The sequence below is a fragment of the Microplitis mediator genome, chromosome 11 (assembly GCF_029852145.1).
Source record: "Microplitis mediator isolate UGA2020A chromosome 11, iyMicMedi2.1, whole genome shotgun sequence".
Taxonomy (NCBI): Eukaryota; Metazoa; Arthropoda; class Insecta; order Hymenoptera; family Braconidae; genus Microplitis; species Microplitis mediator.
Window position 1 is genome coordinate 18,491,239 of NC_079979.1, and position 24,218 is coordinate 18,515,456.

A 24,218-nucleotide genomic window follows, 5' to 3' on the forward strand; every position below is an offset into this window, starting at 1 on the left:
AGTAAGTAAACAAATAAATGAATATTGTCTCTCACGTAATCAGACAACTGGAAAATTTTTATTTTATTTTTATTATAAAATTATATTTTAAGTCTGTGGAATATTTCCCTAAGCTTTTTAAGCGGTTTGCAGTTCATTGTACAGTATTATTTATTATTTATTCAAGATAATTATTGCACTCATTCTAAGCCTATTTATGTTCTATTATTTTTATAACTTAAGTACATGTATTTTTTTTCCTTGATCAAAAATCTTTTTATTAATTTCTGAATTACGTAAGATTTTGTTTATTAGCAATTTAATAATTAAACAGGAAAATAGTTAAATATAGTTCTTATCTTAAGTGTCATAAATATTATCTCAGATTTGCATTGAATAAATAAAATTAAATGATCAATTTATTATAAAGTCGTACGCTCTAATACTCGAGTCTTAAAATCTTCTTAATGATTTATTATTATTATTTTTTTCTAAATAATAATTATAATTTTTATCAAGTGAAAATTACATGATACTGAAGTCACCCGAAGTCTAATAACTTTTGGATTTTATTTTAAACAATAAATTATAAAAAAAAAATATTTTTAAAAATTGAACTTGTAGTTTTTTGAATTTTCTACATGTGCATATTTTTAGTATTTTTTTAAATTAATTTTTTGACACAAAAATCCGAAAATTATAATTGTCTGCTAACTTTAGAATCATGATACTGAAGTCAGCCAACGTCTAAAGATTTTGGATTTTATTTTAAATCATAAATTAGAAAAAAAAAATATTTAAAAAAATTGTATCTGTAGTTTTTTAAATTTTCTACATGTGCATATTTTTAGTTTTTTTTTTAAATTATTTTTTTGACACCAAAATCCGAAAATTATAATTGTCTGCTAACTTTAGAATCATGATACTGAAGTCAACCGACGTCTAATAATTTTTGGATTTTATTTTAAACCATAAATTAGAAAAAAAAAAAATATTTAAAAAAATTGCACCTGTAGTTTTTTAAATTTTCTACATGTGCATATTTTTAGTTTTTTTTTTAAATTAATTTTTCGACACAAAAATCCGAAAATTATAATTGTCTGCTAACTTTAGAATCATGATACTGAAGTCAGCCAACGTCTAAAGATTTTGGATTTTATTTTAAATCATAAATTAGAAAAAAAAAAATATTTAAAAAAATTGTATCTGTAGTTTTTTAAATTTTCTACATGTGCATATTTTTAGTTTTTTTTTAAATTAATTTTTTGACACAAAAATCCAAAAATTATAATTGTCTGCTAACTTTAGAATCATGATACTGAAGTCAGCCGACGTCTAATAATTTTTGGATTTTATTTCAAACCATAAATTATAAAAAAAAAAATATTTAAAAAAATTGCACCTGTAGTTTTTTAAATTTTCTACATGTGCATATTTTTAGTTTTTTTTTAAATTAATTTTTTGAAACAAAAAATTGTTAATTGTCTGCTAGCTTTAAGATTACAAAATTATTTGTTAATTTATGAAAATCAATTTATTCATTACGCGCGTAAAAAAAAAAACTATAATTACTGGAACGTAATTATCATCTTCAATAATAGAATGTAAGTTATATATACATATATATAAAATCCCCAGCATAACAAGATATAGAAAGTTAAGTATTTATAATCCCCTCTTTAATATATTTATCGTGAGATAACTGCAACAGAATGTATGACTGAGTGTGCTTGCATCGTTTGTACTGATATCAGTACTACCATTCAGAGTTAACGATACCTGCAAGTAACATCTCAAAGACTAGCTCTTTTAAATAGTTTACAAAATAATTTAAAAAATAATTCGCACAAATAACTTAACATTCAAAAAAAAATTTTCAAAATTGTGTCAAAGTGATTCTCTATAAATTCCATGACTCCCCCAATAAAACCCGAAGGCAAGTTTTGTAATATAATTTTTTAAAAAGAATAATTATTAATTTTCTCAGCTTATACTTTTAAATTAAAAATGGTGATAGGTAAAATTTAACTATTTTATATTTTTTTTATTTATTTATTTATGTGACTAATAACTATTGTAATTGTTTATATTTTTAAATAAATTCTTAACAGCTGATAGGCCGATTTACATCGACAATACACCGCCATGGCTTAGACAAGAGGATTTAAAAGATATTTGTTCTACTTTTGGTAATGGAAAACTCTAACTAAACATTTTATTTTTTCTTCTTATTCAAAATAATAATAATAATAATAATAATAATAATAAATAATAAATACGATCCTGAAGTTAGCAGACAGTAAAAAATTTTCTGATTTTTTTTTTAACAAATAAATTACAAAAAAAAAAAAACTAAAAATATACAGCCGTAGAAAATTTATGATACTGAAGTTAGCAGACGTCTAATAATTTTCGGATTTTTTTTTAGACGATAAACCAGAAGAAAAAAAATATTTGAAAAAATTGCACCTGTAGTTTTTTTAATTTTCTACACGCGCATATTTTTAGTTTTTTTTTTTCTTTAAATTTATTGTTCAAAAAAAAATCCAAAAATTTTGAATTGTCTGCTAACTTCAGGATCATGAAAATTTAATAAACTATAGGTGCAATTTTTCAAAATATTTTACTTTTATAGTTAATCGTTTTTAAAAAAATTCAAAAACTGTCCGACGTCTGGTAACTTCAGTGTCATATAATAAATACTCTAACGCATACTAAAACAAATAATTTTAAGCTTAATGTTGTAATCTGGGTCGCTTTAACTAAATATTTATTTAAGTTTATAAATAAATAAATTAATTAATTATTTACAGTGATAAATATTTAATTTTTTATCATACGCGTATTGGAAAATTTTTTTAATCTTTTCCTTAATTATCTCTGGATGTGTCAGTAAAGATGATTTCATTGTTTACGTTTAAAACAATGATATAAATTTAAGAAGATAGTTTCGAGATATTTCGAGAGTTGATAAAAAATATATATATGTATATAAATTATTTTTTAAAGTTCAAATTAATTATTGGTTTAATTTTAAAAATAAATTTATCGATGACATTTAAATATTTAAAATGATTATTATTAAATATTATCGTAGATCACGGCGATCTTCTTATGATAATCTTATCGTTCACGGATTTCACCCTTTTCTTTATGTATAATTCAACTTTCGATGTCATGTTTTATAAATTAATAAAATAATAATGTGATTTAAAATAACTACTTCGCGGGATATTCATTGAAAATGATGCAATCAACAGAGAAACTAGTTTCCGATTTGCAAACATCGAGAGATATTTATATTTATTATTATTATTTAGTTTATTTTTATTATTTTATTGGTAATCAATAAAACAGTTATTTATTCTTTTAATTACGCGTTATTAATTGATGAGTAGAGTTGTTGGTGATTATAAGTAATTCAAATTTGAATTTTCATTTAAATTAATTTGTAATTTGTAATTATTTATTGTTTATACTAATGTATTTTTATCGCAATATACGTAATGTAAGAATTTACAATTCGTGACAAATTACTCATTAAAATTATATAAATAAATAATTTAATGTTTATAAAAAATAAACATATATCATTCATATTTTATTAACGTGTCTTTTAAAAATTATTTAAATAATTATATATTTATTTTTATAACTAATTCATTTGGAAAAAAAATATATATATATTAGACTGATTCAAAAAAATTGACTATTTTTTTTTTTCTTCGTTATATCGAAAATATTGTTGGAAATGACAATAAAAAAATACTGTGAAAATTTGAGCTCTTAATATTAATATTAACAACTGCCGCATCGCAATTTTCTATTTCCCGTTTAAATAATATGGGAAAATTTATTCTTTAAGCTTTGGAATTTTGTAGCTCTCGGTGGGACCAATTCTTTTAAATGTTCAAGACATATTCTTATGGAAAATTTGACGCTCTACAAAAAAGTTTTTTTATAATTTTTCGATATTTTTATTTCTTCAAAAGTTATTCAAAGTTAAAGTTAGATTGACGATAAATTTTTACATTTTTTAAATTTTTTGACGCAACCATCAACTTTATCGGAAAATTTTACAGGAAATTTTTTGTAGAGCCTTTTATTTCCTACAACTTATCTCGGAGAAAATTTTTGATATTTCTCACAAGTCGTAAGTTATTTGCAATTAACTGAAAATTTAATATAATTGATTTTAAGCAACAAAATTTAGATTATTTAAGAAAATTTCCAGTTAATTGCAAATAACATACGACTTATGAGAAATATCGACAATTTTCTCTGAGATAAGTTGTAGGAAATAAAATGCTCTACAAAAAATGTCCTGTAAAATTTTCCGATAAAGTTGATGGTTGCGTCAAAAAATTTAAAAAATGTAAAAATTCATCGTCAATCTAACTTTAACTTCGAATAACTTTTGAAAAAATAAAAATATCGAAAAATTATAAAAGACCTTTTTTATAGAGCGTCAAATTTTCCATAAAAATATGTCTTGAACATTTAAAAGTATTGGTCCCACCGAGAGCTACAAATTTCCAAAGCTTAAAGAATAAATTTTCCCATGTTATTTAAACGGGAAATAGAAAATCGCGATGCGCAGTTGTTAATATTAATATTAAGAGCTCAAACTATCAGTATTTTTTTGTCGTCATTTCCAACAATATTTTCGATATATTGAAGAAAAAAAAAATTAGTCGATTTTTTTTAATCAGTCTAATATATATATATAAATATATTGTCATTTGGCATGGCAGTAATATTTTTTTTTACGTTTGCTACTAAAATAAATTTTATTTTTCACTAAAGAAAAAAACAAATAATCTAAAGTTTCAGATAATTTTTAAATTTCTCATAAAAAAAAAAAGATATGATTTTTTTATTGTTGTTTTTAAAATCTAAAATAATATTTTTATGAAAAATAAGTGACATCACTTCCCATTATATTTTTTATTTAAAAACGACCTATAAAAATTATGATTCTGAAGTTAGCAGACAATAACAAATTTCGAATTTTTTTTTCAGCAATTTAATTTAAAAAAAAAAGAAAACTAAAAAAATGCACATGTAGAAAATTTTAAAAACTATAGGTGCAATTTTTTTTAATATTTTTTTTTTATTATTTATCGTTTAAAAAAAAATTCAAAAATTATTAGACGTCGGCTAACTTCAGTCTCATTAAAAATTCAAATTCCGCCGCGCGGAAATTTTTCTATCATACACAAAATGATTTTGAAAAGTGAAAAAAAAAATTCAGTCCAATATATATATAACTTTTAATTACATTCAATAATATCATTTATTTAAAAAATTGATATATATGAAAAATTCACGATACCAAAATTATATATTATTACGATATCTCATGTAATAATTTTTGGATTCTTTCAAAAACAATGAATTAAAAAAAAAAATAATTAAAAAAATTGCACCTATACTTTTTTTAATTTCCTACATGTGCATTTTTTTTAAATTTTTTTTTCTAATTGATTCGTTGAAAAATTCAAAAACTGTTAATTGAATCAACTTCAGAATCATAAAAATTTTGTTACCATGAAAGTATTAATAAAATTCAAAACTTTTTAAAAATACAAACAGATGAAATTGAAAAAGGCGGATCACCCGATGGAACAGTTGATTTTGAACAGGCAATAACTTTAGCTGGTTACGGAAAATTTAATTACTTATTATTACTCGCGATATTGCCAGCAGCCTGGGCGTGTATTTTTGATTCAAGTTCAATGCCTTATGCATTGCCATCAGCAGAATGTGATCTTAATCTTACGCTCTTTGATAAGGGTCTACTCAACTCTATGCCATTTGCAGGTGATTATATCAATAAACAAATCAATTAATCAGTCAATCAATCAATAAATTAATTAATTAAAGATAAATAAAGCCAATGAAAAATTCCAGGTATGATAGTAACGTCCTTCATATGGGGTTTTTTAACAGACACATACGGACGTAAAAATATCCTTGCATGGGGCTACTTGATGACGTTTATTGTGAGCTTCTCAAGTTCATTCGCTCACACATCCTGGCTATTGATTTTATTCAAGTTCCTTGGCGGCATTGTGTGAGTAAAATAGATCAATTACTTGCTCTTAACTTGACAACAAATAATTACTAGTAATTAAGTGTGTCAAGATACGACTATGAAATAACTTTACCGAGTGTGTCATCAATGATTAATAATAGATAACTATAATAATGATCGATCATTTAACAGGATATCCGGGCCTTTTGCTGCATTAATGTCTTATCTTGCTGAAGTACATGGCGAGAAAGAACGCACGCGGATTTACATGTGGCTCGGGGTTTTTTTTTCACTTGGAAATATATCGATGCCATGTATGTATTTTTTTTTTTTTTAATTATAGAAGGTGACGTTTAATTTTTAGTATTTTTTTTTTAAAGCGAACACGTGTTACGATTTCCATAAATTTCAATGAAATAATTTTTTTATTTTTATTTGTGTGATTAATTTTTTTATTTTTAAATTCAAATGAAATTTAAATGAAATCCAGATCACTCCGCTAAAAAAAAAATACTCTCTATTTACTTCGTATGCGGAGTGATTTTTTATAACTCCGAGTAACGGAGGGAATTCGAATTGAATTAAAATTCGTAATCACTTCGAAATCACTCCCAATTTTTTACAGTGTATGCTGTAAAAAAATTTTGGACCCGGTGTAGTGTAAATGTCTCGGTGTAAAAATTTTGGTGTGGAAATTACACAAAATTCGGTGTTAAATTTAGGCGGTGAATTTAAAATTTTTACTCCGCCAAACGTGTAAATTTATAATTCATGATAATTTTGCGTTAAGAAGAAAAATTTAAACACAGTTTAAAAATTTGTGTTAAATTTAACACAAATCACATGTCCCAAACGGTCTACTTCTCAGACAGTGCTCCCCTTCCCACTTTTTTCAAATATTCAATGACTTCCAACTGTCATCACTGCATTAAAATTTTATTTATTAATTAACGAAATGACGTCTTTATATTTTCACCGGGATATAGATTTAAAAAAAAAAAAACTTATTGCTGTTGTCGGTTAAAAGTTAAACGAAATTAGATAAATTTCAGTCCACAAAATTTGACATTTCAAATTTGAAAATTGATTCAAAATTTTAACTGAAATTTTTTAACCAAATTTCGTTCAATTTAAAATTAACAACAACTTTTCTTCGGTTAATTAATAAAATTTTGATACGATGACAGTTCAAGGTCATTAAATATTTTTAAAAAGTGGGAGAGTACTGTAAAAAAATTTTTGGACCCGGTGTAGTGTAAATGTCTCGGTGTAAAAATTTTGGTGTGGAAATTACACAAAATTCGGTGTTAAATTTAGGCGGTGAATTTAAAATTTTTACTCCGCCAAACGTGTAAATTTATAATTCATGATAATTTTGCGTTAAGAAGAAAAATTTAAACACAGTTTAAAAATTGGTGTTAAATTTAACACAAATCACATGTCCCAAACGGTCCGCTCACTTTTTTGGGTTAATTTAACACATTATTCTTGTGTCAAACAACAATACGGGTTTAAAAATTGTTGAGATCAGACAACACATTAAACTTTAGTTAAATTTACACTTGATGGTGTCAAATAATTTACACAAAATATTTAACCATTGAATTTTTATACAAGAACAAAAAATTTTAAACTGTGTATCTAAATAAAATGAATGTAGTTTTTAATTAAATACATAGTTAAAAATATTCAATGATCGTTTGTTGCTCGTTAATTAAAATTACGAGTAACACGGAATGGTGTAAAAAAAGTAGATTACACCGAGAAAATTTCACACTACACGACCGTGTAAAGTTCTCTGGGTCCATTTTTACACCGAAATTTTTTACAGTGTAACGATAAATAATAAACATAAAAATTAGTGGGAATGTAGCAGACATGAGACAATTTATAAATTTAAAATAAACAAATAAGTAAATTATTTTAAATAATGAAATTTAAAAAAACGCGCGTACTAATTTTTAAATTATTTAAATACGCATTTATTAAGTGAACGCGAATTAAATCCGGAGTGAATACGGAACGAAATTTACCTCGGAGTGAAATCTACTCCAAAGCGGAATTTAGTTTAATATTTAAATTCCAAATCGGAGTGAATGCGGATTCAAATTCATGATTCTGAAGTTAGCAGACAGTTCAAAATTTTCGAATTTTCGTTTGAACGACTTGATTTAAAAAAAAAAATAAAACTAAAAAAATGCACATGTAGAAAATTTGATAAACTATAGGTGCAATTTTTTTGAATATTTTTTTTAAAATAATTTATTGTTTAGAAAAAAATCCAAAAGTTATTGGACGTCGGCTAACTTCAGTATCATTTCAAATTCACTCCCGATTTTTAAAATTTCATTTATTAATTAATTAAAAAACCCGCCGTCAGTTACATTCCCACGTCCATAAAAAATGAAAATAAAATAAAAAAATTTTCAGGTCTTGCATGGCTCATCTTGCCACAGGAATTGAACATCAGCATACTTGACTCGACATATAATTTGACACCATGGCGCGTATTTTTAATAGTCTGTTCAATTCCCGAATTAGCGGCATTCATTGCGCTGTCCTGGTTCCCAGAAAGTCCGCGATTTTTATTATCGAAAGGACGGGATGACGAAGCATTGGATGTGTTACGTCACATCTATCACCTCAACACCGGCAACGACCCAAAGACGTTCCCGGTAAGTAATTGTTCTATAATTATTACAAATCGTTCGTATTGTTCATTAAAAAAAAAAAAAAGTATTGAGAAACCGTGTGCGGTTTGCGCGGGATCATTAGGGATCTCACACGATCCTTCTTTCTCTCTCAGCTCGAGCATTAACAGAGTGATAATTGTGTCTGTAAACAACTATATGTAACTCTGTGTGTTGATTGAGAATATATACCTGTTGGTTCAAATTACAAATGAGTGTCATCCAATTTCTACCAATAATATTCTGTGACTTATGGCTACTATCTTATAACTCTATTGTCTGGCTTTCATGATCCTGATCAGGTAGTAATCGGGATTTAATATCATTTATTTTAATAATAATTACTATTAATTTTTTTTTTATGGATCTTAATATGTGAGACTGATAAATATATAAATATATATATTATTATTACTATTGTTTTAATAAATAATTAATATTATTTATATTTTATTATAAATATATAGGTAACGAGAATAAAAGATGAAGATTTTGTTAAAAATAATGGTAAGACATTGAGAGAGTGCTTGTACAATGGTTGGGAACAAATGAAACCACTTTTTAAAGCACCTCATATTTATAAATTAATACTCATTGGATCAATACAATATTGCGGAACAATTGGGTAAATTATTATTTATAAATTTAAATGTCTAGTTCTCATATTCGTGATTAATTATTTTAGTAAATTATTAACAGTTTTTTTGATAGTCGTTGGTGATATTTAATGTTTGTTTATTTGTTTTTTACAAACTTTGTTTGTCTCCCGACTTTATCAAGTGGAGAGACAATAAATAATTATACATTAAGTGTGCCGTCAATTGATCCCAACAATTTGATACCACGACAAGTGATCCCTCCAAATTGATCTCACCGACATCTGATCCCATCAACAATTGATTTTTATCAACGATCAGTTGTCTGTGGGATCCATTATCGTGTGATTACTTGTCGGGGATCAGTTGTCATGGAACCAGTATATTGCACACCTAGGGAGAAAAGTAGGACATTTTAACCGACGTAATTTCCTACTCGATCCGAAGGCAGAAGCGGCTAACTATATTACTAGGGCCAGGATTTTTGGGTTAATTTAAAAATAATTAATAATTAGTGGTCTGAAAATTTTTATATTACGGGGAAAATATTGGTCGTATTAAAAAAGTTTTCGAATAAAAGTTGTAGGAAATTTAATTTTCTAAAAAAAATGTCTCTTATAACTTTTTCTTAGGACTAATAAAAAAGCCGTAATTTCAAAATTAAGATTTTTATAATTCCCCAAATTTTGAATCGTTCATTATGAATCTCAATTTTTGAATTACGGTGAAAATATTGATCGTATAAAAAAATCATAAGAAACATTTTTTTAACAAAATTAAATTTCCTACAACTTTTGTTCGAAAACTTTTTTACTAAGACCGATATTTTCCCCGTAATGTCAAAAATTTGAACTGTTCATTTAAAAAATAAGGCAAAAATCAGACCTGCACCTAAAGTTTAAATTTTTGCCTCTGTTTTAAGGGAAAAAAGTCTTTCTTTTCTTATATAAGAAATCAAGTGACAAAAATTAGCGCATGTGCCATTCTTCCTACAAACAGACATAAAAATTCAAACTTTCAGCTGCAGATCTGGTGAAAAACCACCACGGAGTTCACGCGTGGTCAAAATGTCCTAATTTCCTCCCTAGGTTTGTAATATCCTATTATCCAGACGAAAATAAATCAAGAAGATAAATGAGTATTAGATAAAGTCGGAAGACGAAATTTTATATAAAAATTACAAGTAAACATCAAATAACAACAACAACTTTATCTAAAAAATTAAGAATAATTTATTTTAATTATTTATAAATTAATTTTTTTTAATTAACTATTTATTACAGTTTATGTTTTAAATTAAGATTGGAATAAATAGTGTTCTGTTGTATAATTATTACTGTTAATGATATATATATGTATATGTATTTATAAAATATGAGTAACCGTAACTAATAATTGAATTATTTATTTATTGATAAAAAATTAGATCAAGCACAATAAGACTATGGATGCCGCAATTATTTGCAATGATTGAAACCTATGAATCAACGCATGCTCAAGATACTTCGAAACCGTCGCTTTGTGACATGTTGCAACAGACTAGTAAAAGTAATAATAGTTATAAAAATGTTAATGATTATTACAATGATACGATGACAATAGAAAAAGTCTGTGCACCCGTAAGTTCATGTTTCGAAATGTTTATAAATTTATTAATATATATGACTATTTTTTGTTTTAGATTTTTGCGAGTTGTTTATAATGATATTCATATTTTTATATATTATTTATTTATTCGTTATCATTTTAATTATTTATTAATTTTTATATTTATTTATTGAAGGTCGTTCTTAATTCGACGGTTTACTTAAATTCGATTGTTATCGCACTTACTGGAGTTATTGGATACACGTTAGCGGGGTCGCTGATTAATTGCGCTGGGACAAAGAAACTTATGGGTAATTTTTATTATTTTTGGGTAAAAGTATGCTGAGGAATTTTCATATTTATCTATTCATCAATAATGTCTGTCTTTATATATTTTTTAGTATTTTGTTTCTTAACTGCGGGTTCGTGCTGCGGCACATTATATTGGGCTGAAGATTCCAGTGGAATTTTAGGAATTTCTTCAGTATTTGTCGCACTTTCAAGTGTCGGAGGTGCTGCTGTTAATAATGTTATTGTTGATAATTTTCCTACACTGTTAAGGTAATTTTATTTAAGTTATTTATTTATTTATTATGGGGGGAAGCTGGTCTGAGAGACAAAAAAAGAGCATGTTGGAAGACAAGCAAAAATTTTGAAATTTTTTTTTCGTCGGTTTTCTTAAGATTACTCCGGAACCGTGCACGATAAAAAAATTTGAGGCCCAGATCTGAAAACTAGAAACTTGAGGCTACAATTTGATTTTTTTTATTTATTTCTACGACCATTTTTCACTGAGTTACAGCATGTTGAAAATCACCCAAAAATTTCGAATTTTTTTTTCTATCCCTTAATTTTTGTGACCAGTGTATTTTCATGATTTTTTTTTCAGAGTACGTTCGTTATTAAAATTCTCAAAATTTGTGACATTATTGAGCATCATTTCAAGAATATTCTGCTCAATTTTCATAAAAAAATATTGAAAAATAAACTAGTGGTAGTGGGGAGAGACGAGTCGCCTCAAAAAAAGTCTCCATGCCGTAGACAGGATAACTCATGACTGCTTCATTTGAAATAAAAAAACCATAAAGATTTCTTTAGTACGTAAGTTAATCTTAGATTTGAACGAAGGATTTTTTTTTCAATAACTACTTATTTTTTAATTAAACAAAAGGAAGAATTTTTGAGAAAAATCAGAGTTTTTTTATTACACCTCTACCAAAAATTCAAAAATGAATATTTTGTTTATTCCTTCGTTCAAATCCTAGATAAACTTATGTACTAAAGAAATCTTTTTGGTTTTTTTATTTCAAATGAGGCAGTCATGAGTTATCCTGCCTACGGCATGGAAACTTTTTTTGAGGTGACTCGTCTCTCCCCACTACCACTGGCTTATTTTTCAATATTTTTTTCCGAAAATTTAGGAGAATATTTTTGAAATGATGCTTAATAACGTAACAAATTTTGAGAATTTTAATAACGAACGTACTCTGAAAAAAAAATCACAATATGCTTTTTTTTTTGTCTCTCAGACTAGCTTCCCCCTGAATTGCTTTAAAAATATTTATTTTTTAATTCAATTCAATTTACTTCCTGCGCATTTCAAAATTTAATTTTCCCGCTAAATTTTAAAATTCAAATTTAAATAATTAATTTTTTACACAAAAAAGTTTTCAAAAAAAATTAACAAAAATATCCTCTTTTTTTTTGTATCTCAGACCAGCTTCTCCCCTTAATGAGAAGAAATGAGAAACTTTTCTTTCATTAATTGATCAGATCACTCCGAAATCACTCCACTTAAAATAAAAACTTTCTATTTACTCCATATGCGGAGTTTTTTTTTAAAAAAACTCCAGAACCGAGTGACGGAGTGAATCCGGATTTAAATAAAATCTGTAATCACTCCCGATTTTTTACAATGTTCTGTTCCTAATCACAATTAATGATATTAATTATTTATGATTAATCAGAGCAATGGCAATTTCAACCACGATGATGCTCGGTAGGGTAGGAGCCGTAACTGGTAATGTTTTGTTTCCAGTATTGTTTAATTTAAGCTGCTTAGGGCCATTTATTATGATCGGTATCGCCTGTATCGGTAAGCATTCAGTTAATTAAATATTTCATCTAAGCAATGAGTCCATTAATTAACAAAATATTTTTTATTTACAGTGTGTTCGATACTAGTCTTATTCGTGCCATCAAAATCATCAGACTTAAAAAAGTCGATAAAACTAAACGGCAAAAAATAAATAAATTAATTAATTAATTATTATTGTTAATTAAACTCAGCGTTTTTTCTCCTTTGTAATTACTCGCAACGTACGCATTTGTATAAATAATCCATAACGTAATAACGTATTAGATATTAATAATAATGTTAATTTAATTAATTATTTAATTTTTGTTATAATAGATATTATTAATATAATAATAACAATAATTACCAGTGATAAGGTGCTCATGTATAAATTTTATACATACTTTGTATGAAGTAGAATAATGTTTTTCATAAATTAATTATTAATAATTGTTATTAATTAGAGTATATTTTTTTGTTATATATTGAGATTATTGTGATAAAAATAATGTATTAATTAGTACAAATAATATGTAATTATTAATTAATATGTATTATTTTAATAAATATCTCATTTTTGTAAATTTATTATTAATATTTTACGGTGTTGCCAAGTATCGAAACAATGATTTTTAAAAATTAAAACCACAAGCTTATACGACTGGAAAATTGTTATTTTTTCGATAATTTTTTTACTAAAATAAAAATTTTGCATTAAATAAAAATATTAAAGGAAGAGATGAATTAAATGAACTGTAAATGAGTCGCCGGTGGTAACTGGCAACATTGCGCAGAAAATCCGAACAAATTAAACGCCCGTTTACTCGCGTCAGCGGCAAATCGACGAGTTTCTCAGGTTTTCCAACAAAAAAAATTATTTTTTTAGTATTTAAAATATCGGAAAAATAATTATCATTCATTTCTTCGATACTAAAAAGTATAGCAGAAGAACTCATAAAATTTAAAAAGACTAGGAAATTTATTTTCTTCTTAAATAATCTTTTAATAAAAATCGCGGCGCTGCGCTCATAGCGCGACGGACGAAGGGTTGAACTACTGGCGATTAAAGAAGAAATGTATAAAAATTTTTTTACATTCTATTGTAAAAAGTAGTAATTAAATAAATAATTATTAATCATCGAAGCTAATTAATTAAATCAATTAATCATATTATATATTTGTATAGTTTTCCGATAAAAACCTGGTCCGAAATTGACTCCATGCCGCTAGATTTATTTACTCCATACCTTTTATTTATTTTAATTGTAATTTATGTTGCAAAAGTTATTTTTACAATTTTTTAATTAAAATTTCAACGTTATTGTTAATTACGACTTAATTTTAAGAATTTAATTACTTAATTATCGGAATTCAAATAATTGAGACAAAGTATGAGTGTGAATGTAGCAGACATTAAATTTAAAATTATTAATAAACAGAGTAAATAATTAAAAAAATACAATTTTTAAAAATGTGCATTTAAAAAATTTGAAAATCAGTAAGTGCGTTGTTTTTAAATATGATTTTTCAAATTATTTACCCTATTTATTTATAATTTTTAAGTTGTTTGATGTCTGCTACATTAACACTCGTAAAAATAACCTCAAAAAAGTCACCAAAGTCAAAATAATAAACAAGCTAACCACTAAAGAAATGACCAGAGTCAAAATAATAATCAAGTTAACCTCTGAAAAAATAAGCAGGGTTAAAATTAACAAAATAACTTCAAAAAATTGGAGTTAAAATAAAATATTAAGAAAATCTATACCTAGTAATAAAAAATTGTAATAAAAATGTCTTAAATTAAAGCAGTTAGTTTTTAAAAGGTTCCATAACAAATTGCCCTCGGACAAAATAACCCTGGCAAAATAACCTAGAACAAAATAACCTGAACAACAATGACCTTCAAGTAGGAAAGAGAATTTACCAGTAAAATAAATATTTTACTTATTTTACAAATTTACAGCAGGTTATTTACCGGATAAATAACCAAAGTAGTTAATTTTGCTCCGTGGGTGGCGTTGATGTGCGATTGAAGATGTGTACAATGTAGACTAAAAATTGTTAGCAACTTTTGTAATAATTTTTTCAATAAAAAAAAATTCAGTACGCCATATTGCTTTTAAAACTTAGTATACTAAAATATATACACATTCGACGCAAGTAGATATTTATCTTCTAAATTAATATTTTACCGGTTGAATAGCCAAATAACTTACCGGTTAATAACCGGATATTTGTCCACTCGAATCACTACCTTCAAGTTCGAATTTTATGGTTATAGATTTATGTGAATTTTTTCAGGTTATTTTATATGTAACAAAGTTATTTTTTTTCAGGTTAATTTGTCGAGGGTAACCGGTCGCGGCACCATTTAAAAACGAACTTTTCATAAAAAATAACAACATATAACTAAAGTTACTTAAACTCCAGTCACACAGACGTAACTTTTTATACATAATTTTAAATACAGGATTAAAAAGTATTAATTAAAAAAAATATATTTTCAATTCATTGATCTTTATTACGAACTTATAATTGTTTGCTCACATATTTATATTCGTTTCTTGTTATTGTTTATTTTTTTTTTTATTTGTTACTTCAATAATTTTAAGACGCGCATCAATTATCATTGTATTTGAAAAAATTAAAAATTAAAACTCTTGAGATAATTTATTACTCGGTATTATTAATCAATCAATTAATCAGTCAATTAATTAATTAACTATTATTTTCATGTGTTTTTTCTGACCAATCTCATCATTCTATTAAATCACAAACAACACAATTACACATTATAAATCGCTAATAATGTACGTGCGCAAATGAGCTTTTTGTCATATTTTGGATTTGATCACAATTGATATTTATTTTAAATTGTTGCTGTTTTAGTTGTTGATTTGTTATCTTTACCCACAGATGATAATGATACCTGGTGATTCATATTTACTGGAGCAGCTGAATTAACAACTGCAGCATTACCACTCGGAGTAGTTGCTGTTATTTCAGCTCCTCCCACTGTTATTTTATTTATCTCCGGTGGTCTAAATGCCTCAGCATATGGAAAACGTATGTGACATTTAGCTATATATTTATCTGTTGCCTCATCACAGGGACCGAAATCATTGTTACGCAGTGCTTCTAATATCCTCGTACAATTATTTAAATTTACACCAACTAATCCACCTTTTTTACTTTCATTCTCATCATCACAGCAATTGATAACAAGCGAAAGTGCTTTTGCCTGAGCACTTTGATCTAAAAAGTACATCATACGTCCGGCTTGCAACAAATGCGGCAATGAATTTATATTTTTATCCAAGAAATCTGAATTAAATTTAACCGGGTCGGTGGTAGAAAATATTTCACTCGTTTGTCGCTTAACAACTTCAGCAACTGGGACTTCAAGTTGCTGCTGTTGGTTGGTTGAAGTCAATTTTAAAAATCGTACCAGGCATGAATGGAGCTCGGGGTTGTTGGCATCTAGACGGTAGGCACGTTTTATTGATTGTAACATTAATAAAATTTTACCTGTAAAAAAATGGAAATTTCAAGCATTAATTTATATTTTATTTTAATTAAAGAAGAACAAAATAAATTATTTGAAAATTACCTTTACGAATGTAGATCTCGAATGCCATGAGATGAGTCTCGATACGATCAGCGGCTAAATTTTGCAGTGGCTGTAAAAATTTGATGGCTTGTTCCAGTGGATCTTCAACCTGGAATTAATTATAAGTAATTAGATTTAAAATTTTTTTTGTGGTTTAATAGAATTTTTATACATGGGTAATTTACAAGTGTCTTTTTTTTATAAAATTAATTTAGAACATAAAAATTTGGTGTCCGCTCAAAATATCACAAAAAAAGATACAAAAATTACTAAATACAAAAATAACCATAAAAATAAAAAAAAATGTTGGAAAATCCAAAAGTGCACACCTCAATCGCTCAATTTATTTTTAATCATTACTTTTATTATTATATAATATTAATATATTTTTTTTTATTATGAACTTTTATTCAACTTACAAATTATCAATTTGATTTTTTTATTTTTATTTCTTATTTTCAGTTTAATATTTTTTTACTAACATTTTTTTCTAAATATCCCGCCTTGTTTTGTCTTAAATGTCGCTTTTTTTTTCAAACATATTGATACGCTAGTGCTGCCACCAGTAGTTGATAGAGAGAAACAATGAAAAAAATAATAACAACAGTAAAAATAGCAGCTAAATTTTTCACGAAGAATCAGTTTTCACGTTTTTTATTAATTACACCAAAACAAAAAGGATTCAGATAGTAATTTTTGAAAGGGTTCTTGTGATCAGAAATACACAGATAATAAAAAAAAAACTAAGTCGATAAGTCTTGTTTTTTGAAAGTTATCGTGTTTAGACGAGTCCGAACACCACAATTGACGCACTGAGGGCTTCGGACTAAATCATATTTTTTTAATTAATCACATCATTAATCAAATAAGGATTGCATTGAAAAATGTTCCTTAATAAATTTCCTTTAAAATGGTATATATCATTAACAACTTTGGTGTACTATAAAGAAAGTAGAGAGGATTTAAAGTCCGTGAAAGGGCCGAGAGTGAGAGAGTGACAGTAAAGCACACCTAACGCTTTCGCGATTGAGGTGTGCAAAACGCTTTCGCGATTGAGGTGTGCAATTATATACTAAAATATCTAGTCAACAATATCTGCATACATTAATATCCAATCGATATGATATAAATCTATAAAATATTACGGTTGCTTTTTTTAGTATATTATTAAGGTGATATATTGATATGAAGTGGTGTCAATAAGTTTTTATTACCAGGTTATTATTGTATCTGGTTATTTTTGTACTTAGATATTAATTACAAGGATATTATAGTGTCTGGTTATTTTTGTATGAAGTCATTTTTGTATCAGGTTATTTTTGACTAGTTTTTATTGTGATGGTTATTAAAAGCAAGGTATTTAAGACTGTGACCAAAAATTTTTAACTTCCCGTTATGTTAATTTAAAATTTACGAAAAAAGGGAAGTTATTGGTTTCGGTACGATTTTCGAAAATCGAATTTTCATCAGATCTTGAAGTTTTTAGATCTAGGAAACTATTCAGATTTTTTCCGGGTGGACGCCCGGCCGTGTGTCAACTTTTTTTGTGCGATGATATCTTTGGAACGAATTAACCGATTTGAATGTTTTTGGCGGCAATTTAAAGAACTCGCCAAGACTTAGAACTGATAGATTTTGGAGTCGATCGGTCAGGTAGTTGACGAGTTATAAAGAAAATAAAAAGTGGCAACTCTCTGGGATAGTACTCTCTTAAAATGTATCAGTGAAAAGTACTCCAATCAGTGAATGTTTACTGCATATATAGTCCCAAGTATATCACTGATTGAATTAGTGATATACTTGGAACTGATTTGCAGTGAATATTTACTGATTTGTGGTATTTTTCACTGATTCATTTTAAAATAAATCAGTAAGAAGTGCTGCGAATCAGTGAATATTCGCTGCGAATCAGTCCCAAGTATATCACTGATTGAATCAGTGATATACATGGGACTATTTATGCAATGAATATTCACTGATTGGAGTATTTTTCACTGATTCATTTTAAAATAAATCAGTAAGAAGTGCTGCGAATCAGTGAATATTCGCTGCGAATCAGTCCCAAGTATATCACTGATTGAATCAGTGATATACATGGGACTATTTATGCAATGAATATTCACTGATTGGAGTATTTTTCACTGATTCATTTTAAAATAAATCAGTAAGAAGTGCTGCGAATCAGTGAATATTCACTGCGAATCAGTCCCAAGTATTTCACTGATTGAATCAGTGATATACATGAGACTATTTATGCAATTAATATTCACTGATTGGAGTATTTTTCACTGATTCATTTTAAAATAAATCAGTAAGAAGTGCTGTGAATCAGTGAATATTCGCTGCGAATCAGTCCCAAGTATATCACTGATTGAATCAGTGATATACATGGGACTATTTATGTAATTAATATTCACGGATTGGAGTACTTTTCACTGATTCATTTTAAGAGAGCGGACACTTTAATTTTGATCAGGATCCCCGTCTAAGAAATTCTATAGAAACTCTAGACTCAGTTCCCTGAGCTTGATAATAGCGGGAAGTTTTAGAGTTTTCCCTTAGAGTCAATTTTTTCAGATTTTTTTATTTATTTGGTGACGACTTAATACTTGAAGACAAAGTGAATTCGTACAAATATATATAATAATAAATAAATACATACTCGTTCAAGTTTTTCAGGAATTAATTCATCTAGTGTCGGTTGTTCAAAATCAGCATCAGCTTGTTGACGTGATTTATTGTGTTGCTCACGTTTTTCTTGAGCTTGAGCAGCCTGCTGCCGTTCAAGTTCAGCCTTTCTGCGTTGCTTCCGTTGTTTATTTCGCAGTTTTTTTAATTCTGACGGCGCTAAATTTTCTGCAACAAAAAATATAATTCATGTCAACCACAAATTTTTAATTTTTTAATTTAAAACCTACAATTATATTTTCTAAACCCATAAAAATAAAAAAAACAATACGCAGACTTTCTAATTATATAATTATAATAATAAATTAAATAAATAACTTATCCATATACTTTTTTAATAAAGTACATCGAGGATCGTAGTCATACAATCGATATGCCTCATGAATTCGCGAGGTTTGTATTTCAACCGTAAATAAAATTCTATTTAAATGTATAAATATATAGAATTTTTTTTTTCTATTATAATTATCGTACATATATATATATATTTTATATGTATATATTTTTTGTACTCTACATATTTAGTATACATAAATAATTGTTTATTTCCAGTTGATGTAATCGACAAACTACAATTGTATTACATCAATAAATATTACTAAACAAATTCTATATACGATAGATAGACAGCCATAATAAAAATTCCTCTTTCACAGAATAAAAAATTTTTTAATTAATACTCTATTTCTTTAGTTTTATTACACAAATATTATCGTAATTCTTGAGACTGCTATTTCATTTAATATTTTTATTTGTCGACAAATATCTTGATCAATTTATTTAGTAATTTATCTGTAAATTACTTTTACACAGGTAATTATAACTCAATTATCTCGAATTTAGATTAAAATGTATGAGTATCATTTTTTTTTTATTTTTTTATTCGACTTTTTTTAAATTTCGATTGTATCTGTAGTATATAAGATATCGAATATGTAATAATTATTTAATAGAATGGAATTTAAATATTTTTCTCACTTTCGAAAATTAGATAAATTTTATTATTTAATTTTTATTGACTCAGTAACAAAAACAAAAAAAAAATTTTTATTCTTTTTGATAAAATTTTCTAGTCAGTTTTAGAAAATGTTGCAATTAAATAGTAATAATAATGAAGGCCATTCATATACATATATATATATGACTGGGCCAAAAAAATCGACTAATTTTTTTTTTTTGTATAATGGAAATTTTATTTGGGATCAAAAACAAGATTATTGAAGTCGTTTTATTTAACTTCAACCTTGAATAACTTTTGAAGGAGTGAATTTAGCAAAAATTGTTAAGAAACTTTTTTTGTAGAGCATTCAATTTCCTTTAAGAATATATTCATTGGCTATTTCTGAAAACTTGTTTTTACATAAATTACAAAATTCCAAAGTTGAACAATCAAATTTTAAAATCATACCAGTGTTCAAAGCATGATTATAAGGAAACGGTTCATCTGACGAAAAATTTCAATCAAACCTTTTTTGTAGAGCATCAAATTTCCTTCAAAAAATGTATCTTAGTCAATCTCGTTTATCTCGATGGTTTGAAAGTTATGAGACGAAAACCCACTCATAAAAAAAAATCAAAAATTGCGATGATCCACCTCTTAATAATAATTTTAAGGGCTCAAATTTTCACAATAATTTTTTATTGTCACCCGGAATAATATTTTCGATGTACTAAAAAATGAAAAAAAAATCGATTTTTTTGGCCCAGCCTAATATATATATATGAAAAAAGTGTAAGGCCACAATTGGAGGCATTGGAAAAGCAACAGAAAATTTTTTTTTTTAACATCTTCAGAAACGAACGGCTGTTCAATTTCAAAACACAGTAACTGACAAAAAAAATTTTTTTGAAATATTTGGATCAAGTTCAAAAGACTCCTCTGAAACTAAAAGTACTAAAAAATCTATTTTTTAAAATTTCTCCCTTACTGTGTTTTTAAATTGAGCAGCCGCGAATGAAATAGCAAAATTTCACTTAATGAGTGGTAATTTCTTTGGTCTAGGTATATATATATATATATATATATATATATATATATATATATATATATATATATATATATATATATGTGTATATATATAGACGTGTAAATCAAAGTTTATTTATAGAACTTTCAGATGCATTTTATAGAAACTCTATAAGTTGTCACATTCGGGTTCTTGAAAAAAGAACCAGTAAAAATATGAAATTTTGACATTTTCAAAATTTTGAAATGCTGTAACTTCGAACTGATTGCCCGATTTTGCTCATCTTCGAACTTGATCTCGAAAATCGTATACAGAAAATGTTGAGTTTCATTGAGATCCGTTAAGAATTGTAGACGCTATCATAGTGACAAGTCGCGTTCTATCGTATAAATATATACATATATAAACTTTGGAACCATATGTATTTCCGAAGGTAGCGAAATTTTCTGAAAATCCCGCCATGAAGACAAATGCAATAATTTCCATGAAATCTACTAATAATTCCAAAAGTACATTATTTTTTTTACTTAATATTTCTAATAAATAATTTCATAAATTTTTCAGTAAAATTCCAAAATTAAATGGCCCCCAAAAAAATCAATAAAGTAAAATAATTTGTCCCGTACTTTAGTGTTAAATAAAAAAAAACTTTTTAAAATGAAATTTTTTTTCAGATCAACAAAATAATTTTGAACGGAGCAATAAAAATAATAAAATCGACAGTAATTAAGATACTTATCCAATTAAATAAATTAACATAAAACGGTTTGCAATAAAAAACATTGAGATTCAAAGTAATAACGTGATAAAAAAATGTAATAATGTGTTAAATATATATATTTATATAGCAATGTAAGGTATTCACGTGTCTTTATTATTATATTGAATTTAGCGATAGTATTATTATGTGAGAGGTATGTGGATATCACGAGTATGGTGAAGGGTGTGTACAAAACGTGCACCACGTGAGGCCACGGTTAGGCGTGGCGTTCGCTTTCTGCCTTCTAGTATAAAATAAATAAATAAATATATAAATTTTTAAAACTTTTATAAAACAATGTAAGTACATATGTATATCTATAGTCAGCGACCGTTATACTTATTAGACTATCGTCATCGTCATCGTCGTAGTCTGAGCCGACGTCGTCGTCGTCGAGTTGGAAAGGCATTTTAAAATGTAACATTACATTGTTACATTTATATATATATAGATATATATTTAATAGAATGAGTAGAATGCACAACGCCCCAATTGATTGTGTAAACTCTTTTCGTACTTTTATATATGTCTATATTTAAAATATATGTGTATATATATTTTAAAACGTTTAGAAGGATTCAAATGATCTACGAAATTAAAAATCATGTCAAGGTTACTAATCAATTGTTCTGTTTATGATAAATTACAAAATATATATCAAATATTATTTAATGATTTATATATTTTTTTATTGCTATTTAGTTTGACAGATGAAAAAAAATGCGTATTTATGCAATGAAAAATTTGCTATTTATTATGTAGTTTTTAAAAAATATTTTACTTGTGGATATGGACAAGAGAAAAGTGAATTTTCGCTTGGCGAAACACAATAAACGTGCGCACAATTTAAAACTATATGTTATAAATAAAAAAATGTATAACAGTAGCAAATGAAAAAAAAAAAAAAAAAAGAGAAAAAACCAGGAAGACAAAATTTACGTGAATTCATTTCATCGTCACGCGGTATGATTATTACAGAGTATTGTCTGTTATATATCTTTATATATTTTTTAATATTTATAATAAGAATTATCTAATTTTATAGTTTATATTTATGGAGTTATTTATTTTTTATTGTATATTATGTAACTTTTTTTTTTTTTTGTTTAATATTTTTAATAAGTTGCGGAATTACTTTTGCAAATTTTTATTATTATTATTATTATTAATGCTGTCAAAGTTTTTGTTGTTATTGTGACAAGTACGATTAATAATAATAATAATAATAATAATAATAATTAGGGCCAGGATTTTTGTGTTAATTTTAAAATAATTAATAGTTAGTGGTGTGAAATTTTTTATATTACAGGAAAAATATTGGTCGTATTAAAAAATTTTTCAAATAAAAATTGTAGGAAATTTTATTTTCTAAAAAAAATGGCTCTTGTAATTTTTTCTTAGGACTAATAAAAAAGCCGTAATTTCAAAATTAAGATTTTGATAATTCCCCAAATTTTGAATCGTTCATTATAAATCTTAATTTTTGAATTGCAGTGAAAATATTGGTCGTATTAAAAAAGTTTTCGAACAAAAGTTGTAGGAAATTTAATTTTCAAAAAAAAATGTCTCCTATAATTTTTTCTTAGGACTAATAAGAAAGCCGTAATTTCAAAATTAAGATTTTGATAATTAACAAAATTTTGAATCGTTCATTATGAATCTTAATTTTCAAATTACGGTGAAAATATTGATCGTATAAAAAAATCATAAGAGACATTTTTTTAACAAAATTAAATTTCCTACAACTTTTGTTCCAAAACTTTTTTACTAAGACCGATATTTTTCCCGTAATACCAAAAATTTGAACTACTCATTTCAAAAATAAGGCAAAAATCTTGTCCCTAATAATAATAATAGTAATGATAGTAATAATAACAATAACAATAATAATAATAATAACAAAGGAAATGTTTGTGAATAAAAAAAAAAAATTAGAAGCAAGTAAGGCGCGACACTTTTACTATTTATTCATCACCTTCACTATTTCTTTAGTCATTAACGTTTTTTTTTTTATTTTTCTATTCTTTTTTTTTCATACTACTGTACTTTCCTCTCTTTATATACATTAAGTATTATTTATATTCTATACAAGGTCATTGTACTAGTGTATTGTAAAAAAATTACCGTAACATTGTCGCGAGAATACCTAATGATGCCACGATTCACAATTTCTAATTTCACGCGGCCGCAAGAAAGTCCAAGAAAGTGATTCGATAAAAAAAAA

The 24,218-nt window shown here is 26.2% G+C and overlaps 2 protein-coding genes across 4 annotated transcripts in view; one reads left to right on the top strand and one right to left on the bottom strand.

Annotated features, from left to right (window-relative positions):
• The first annotated feature begins 1,716 nt into the window (after nucleotides 1-1,716).
• On the top strand, nucleotides 1,717-13,398 carry LOC130677857 (synaptic vesicle glycoprotein 2B-like). 3 transcript variants are annotated; one of them, XM_057484747.1, is made up of 12 exons: nucleotides 1,717-1,915; nucleotides 2,091-2,168; nucleotides 5,575-5,802; nucleotides 5,893-6,055; nucleotides 6,209-6,330; nucleotides 8,447-8,691; nucleotides 9,174-9,331; nucleotides 10,729-10,921; nucleotides 11,086-11,200; nucleotides 11,291-11,450; nucleotides 12,857-12,984; nucleotides 13,059-13,398. In XM_057484747.1, exons 1-12 carry the CDS (start codon nucleotides 1,891-1,893, stop codon nucleotides 13,136-13,138), a joined length of 1,695 nt encoding a protein of 564 aa, XP_057340730.1. In that variant the 5' UTR covers nucleotides 1,717-1,890; the 3' UTR covers nucleotides 13,139-13,398. The 3 variants fall into 3 exon arrangements, with proteins under 3 accessions (XP_057340730.1, XP_057340732.1, XP_057340731.1); XM_057484748.1 differs by having other exon boundaries at nucleotides 1,735-1,996; XM_057484749.1 differs by lacking the exon at nucleotides 2,091-2,168 and having other exon boundaries at nucleotides 1,718-1,915; nucleotides 13,059-13,397.
• Nucleotides 13,399-15,469: 2,071 nt separating this feature from the next.
• Nucleotides 15,470-24,218, bottom strand: part of LOC130677856 (N-alpha-acetyltransferase 15, NatA auxiliary subunit) — a 33,261-nt gene continuing 24,512 nt past the window's right edge. The window contains exons 7-9 of the mRNA XM_057484746.1: nucleotides 19,242-19,435; nucleotides 16,580-16,688; nucleotides 15,470-16,497 (exon numbers count right to left, since the gene is read on the bottom strand). Coding sequence (XP_057340729.1) covers nucleotides 15,839-16,497; nucleotides 16,580-16,688; nucleotides 19,242-19,435 — 962 coding nt within the window. The 3' untranslated portion in view covers nucleotides 15,470-15,838. The remainder of the gene's footprint in view (nucleotides 16,498-16,579; nucleotides 16,689-19,241; nucleotides 19,436-24,218) is intronic.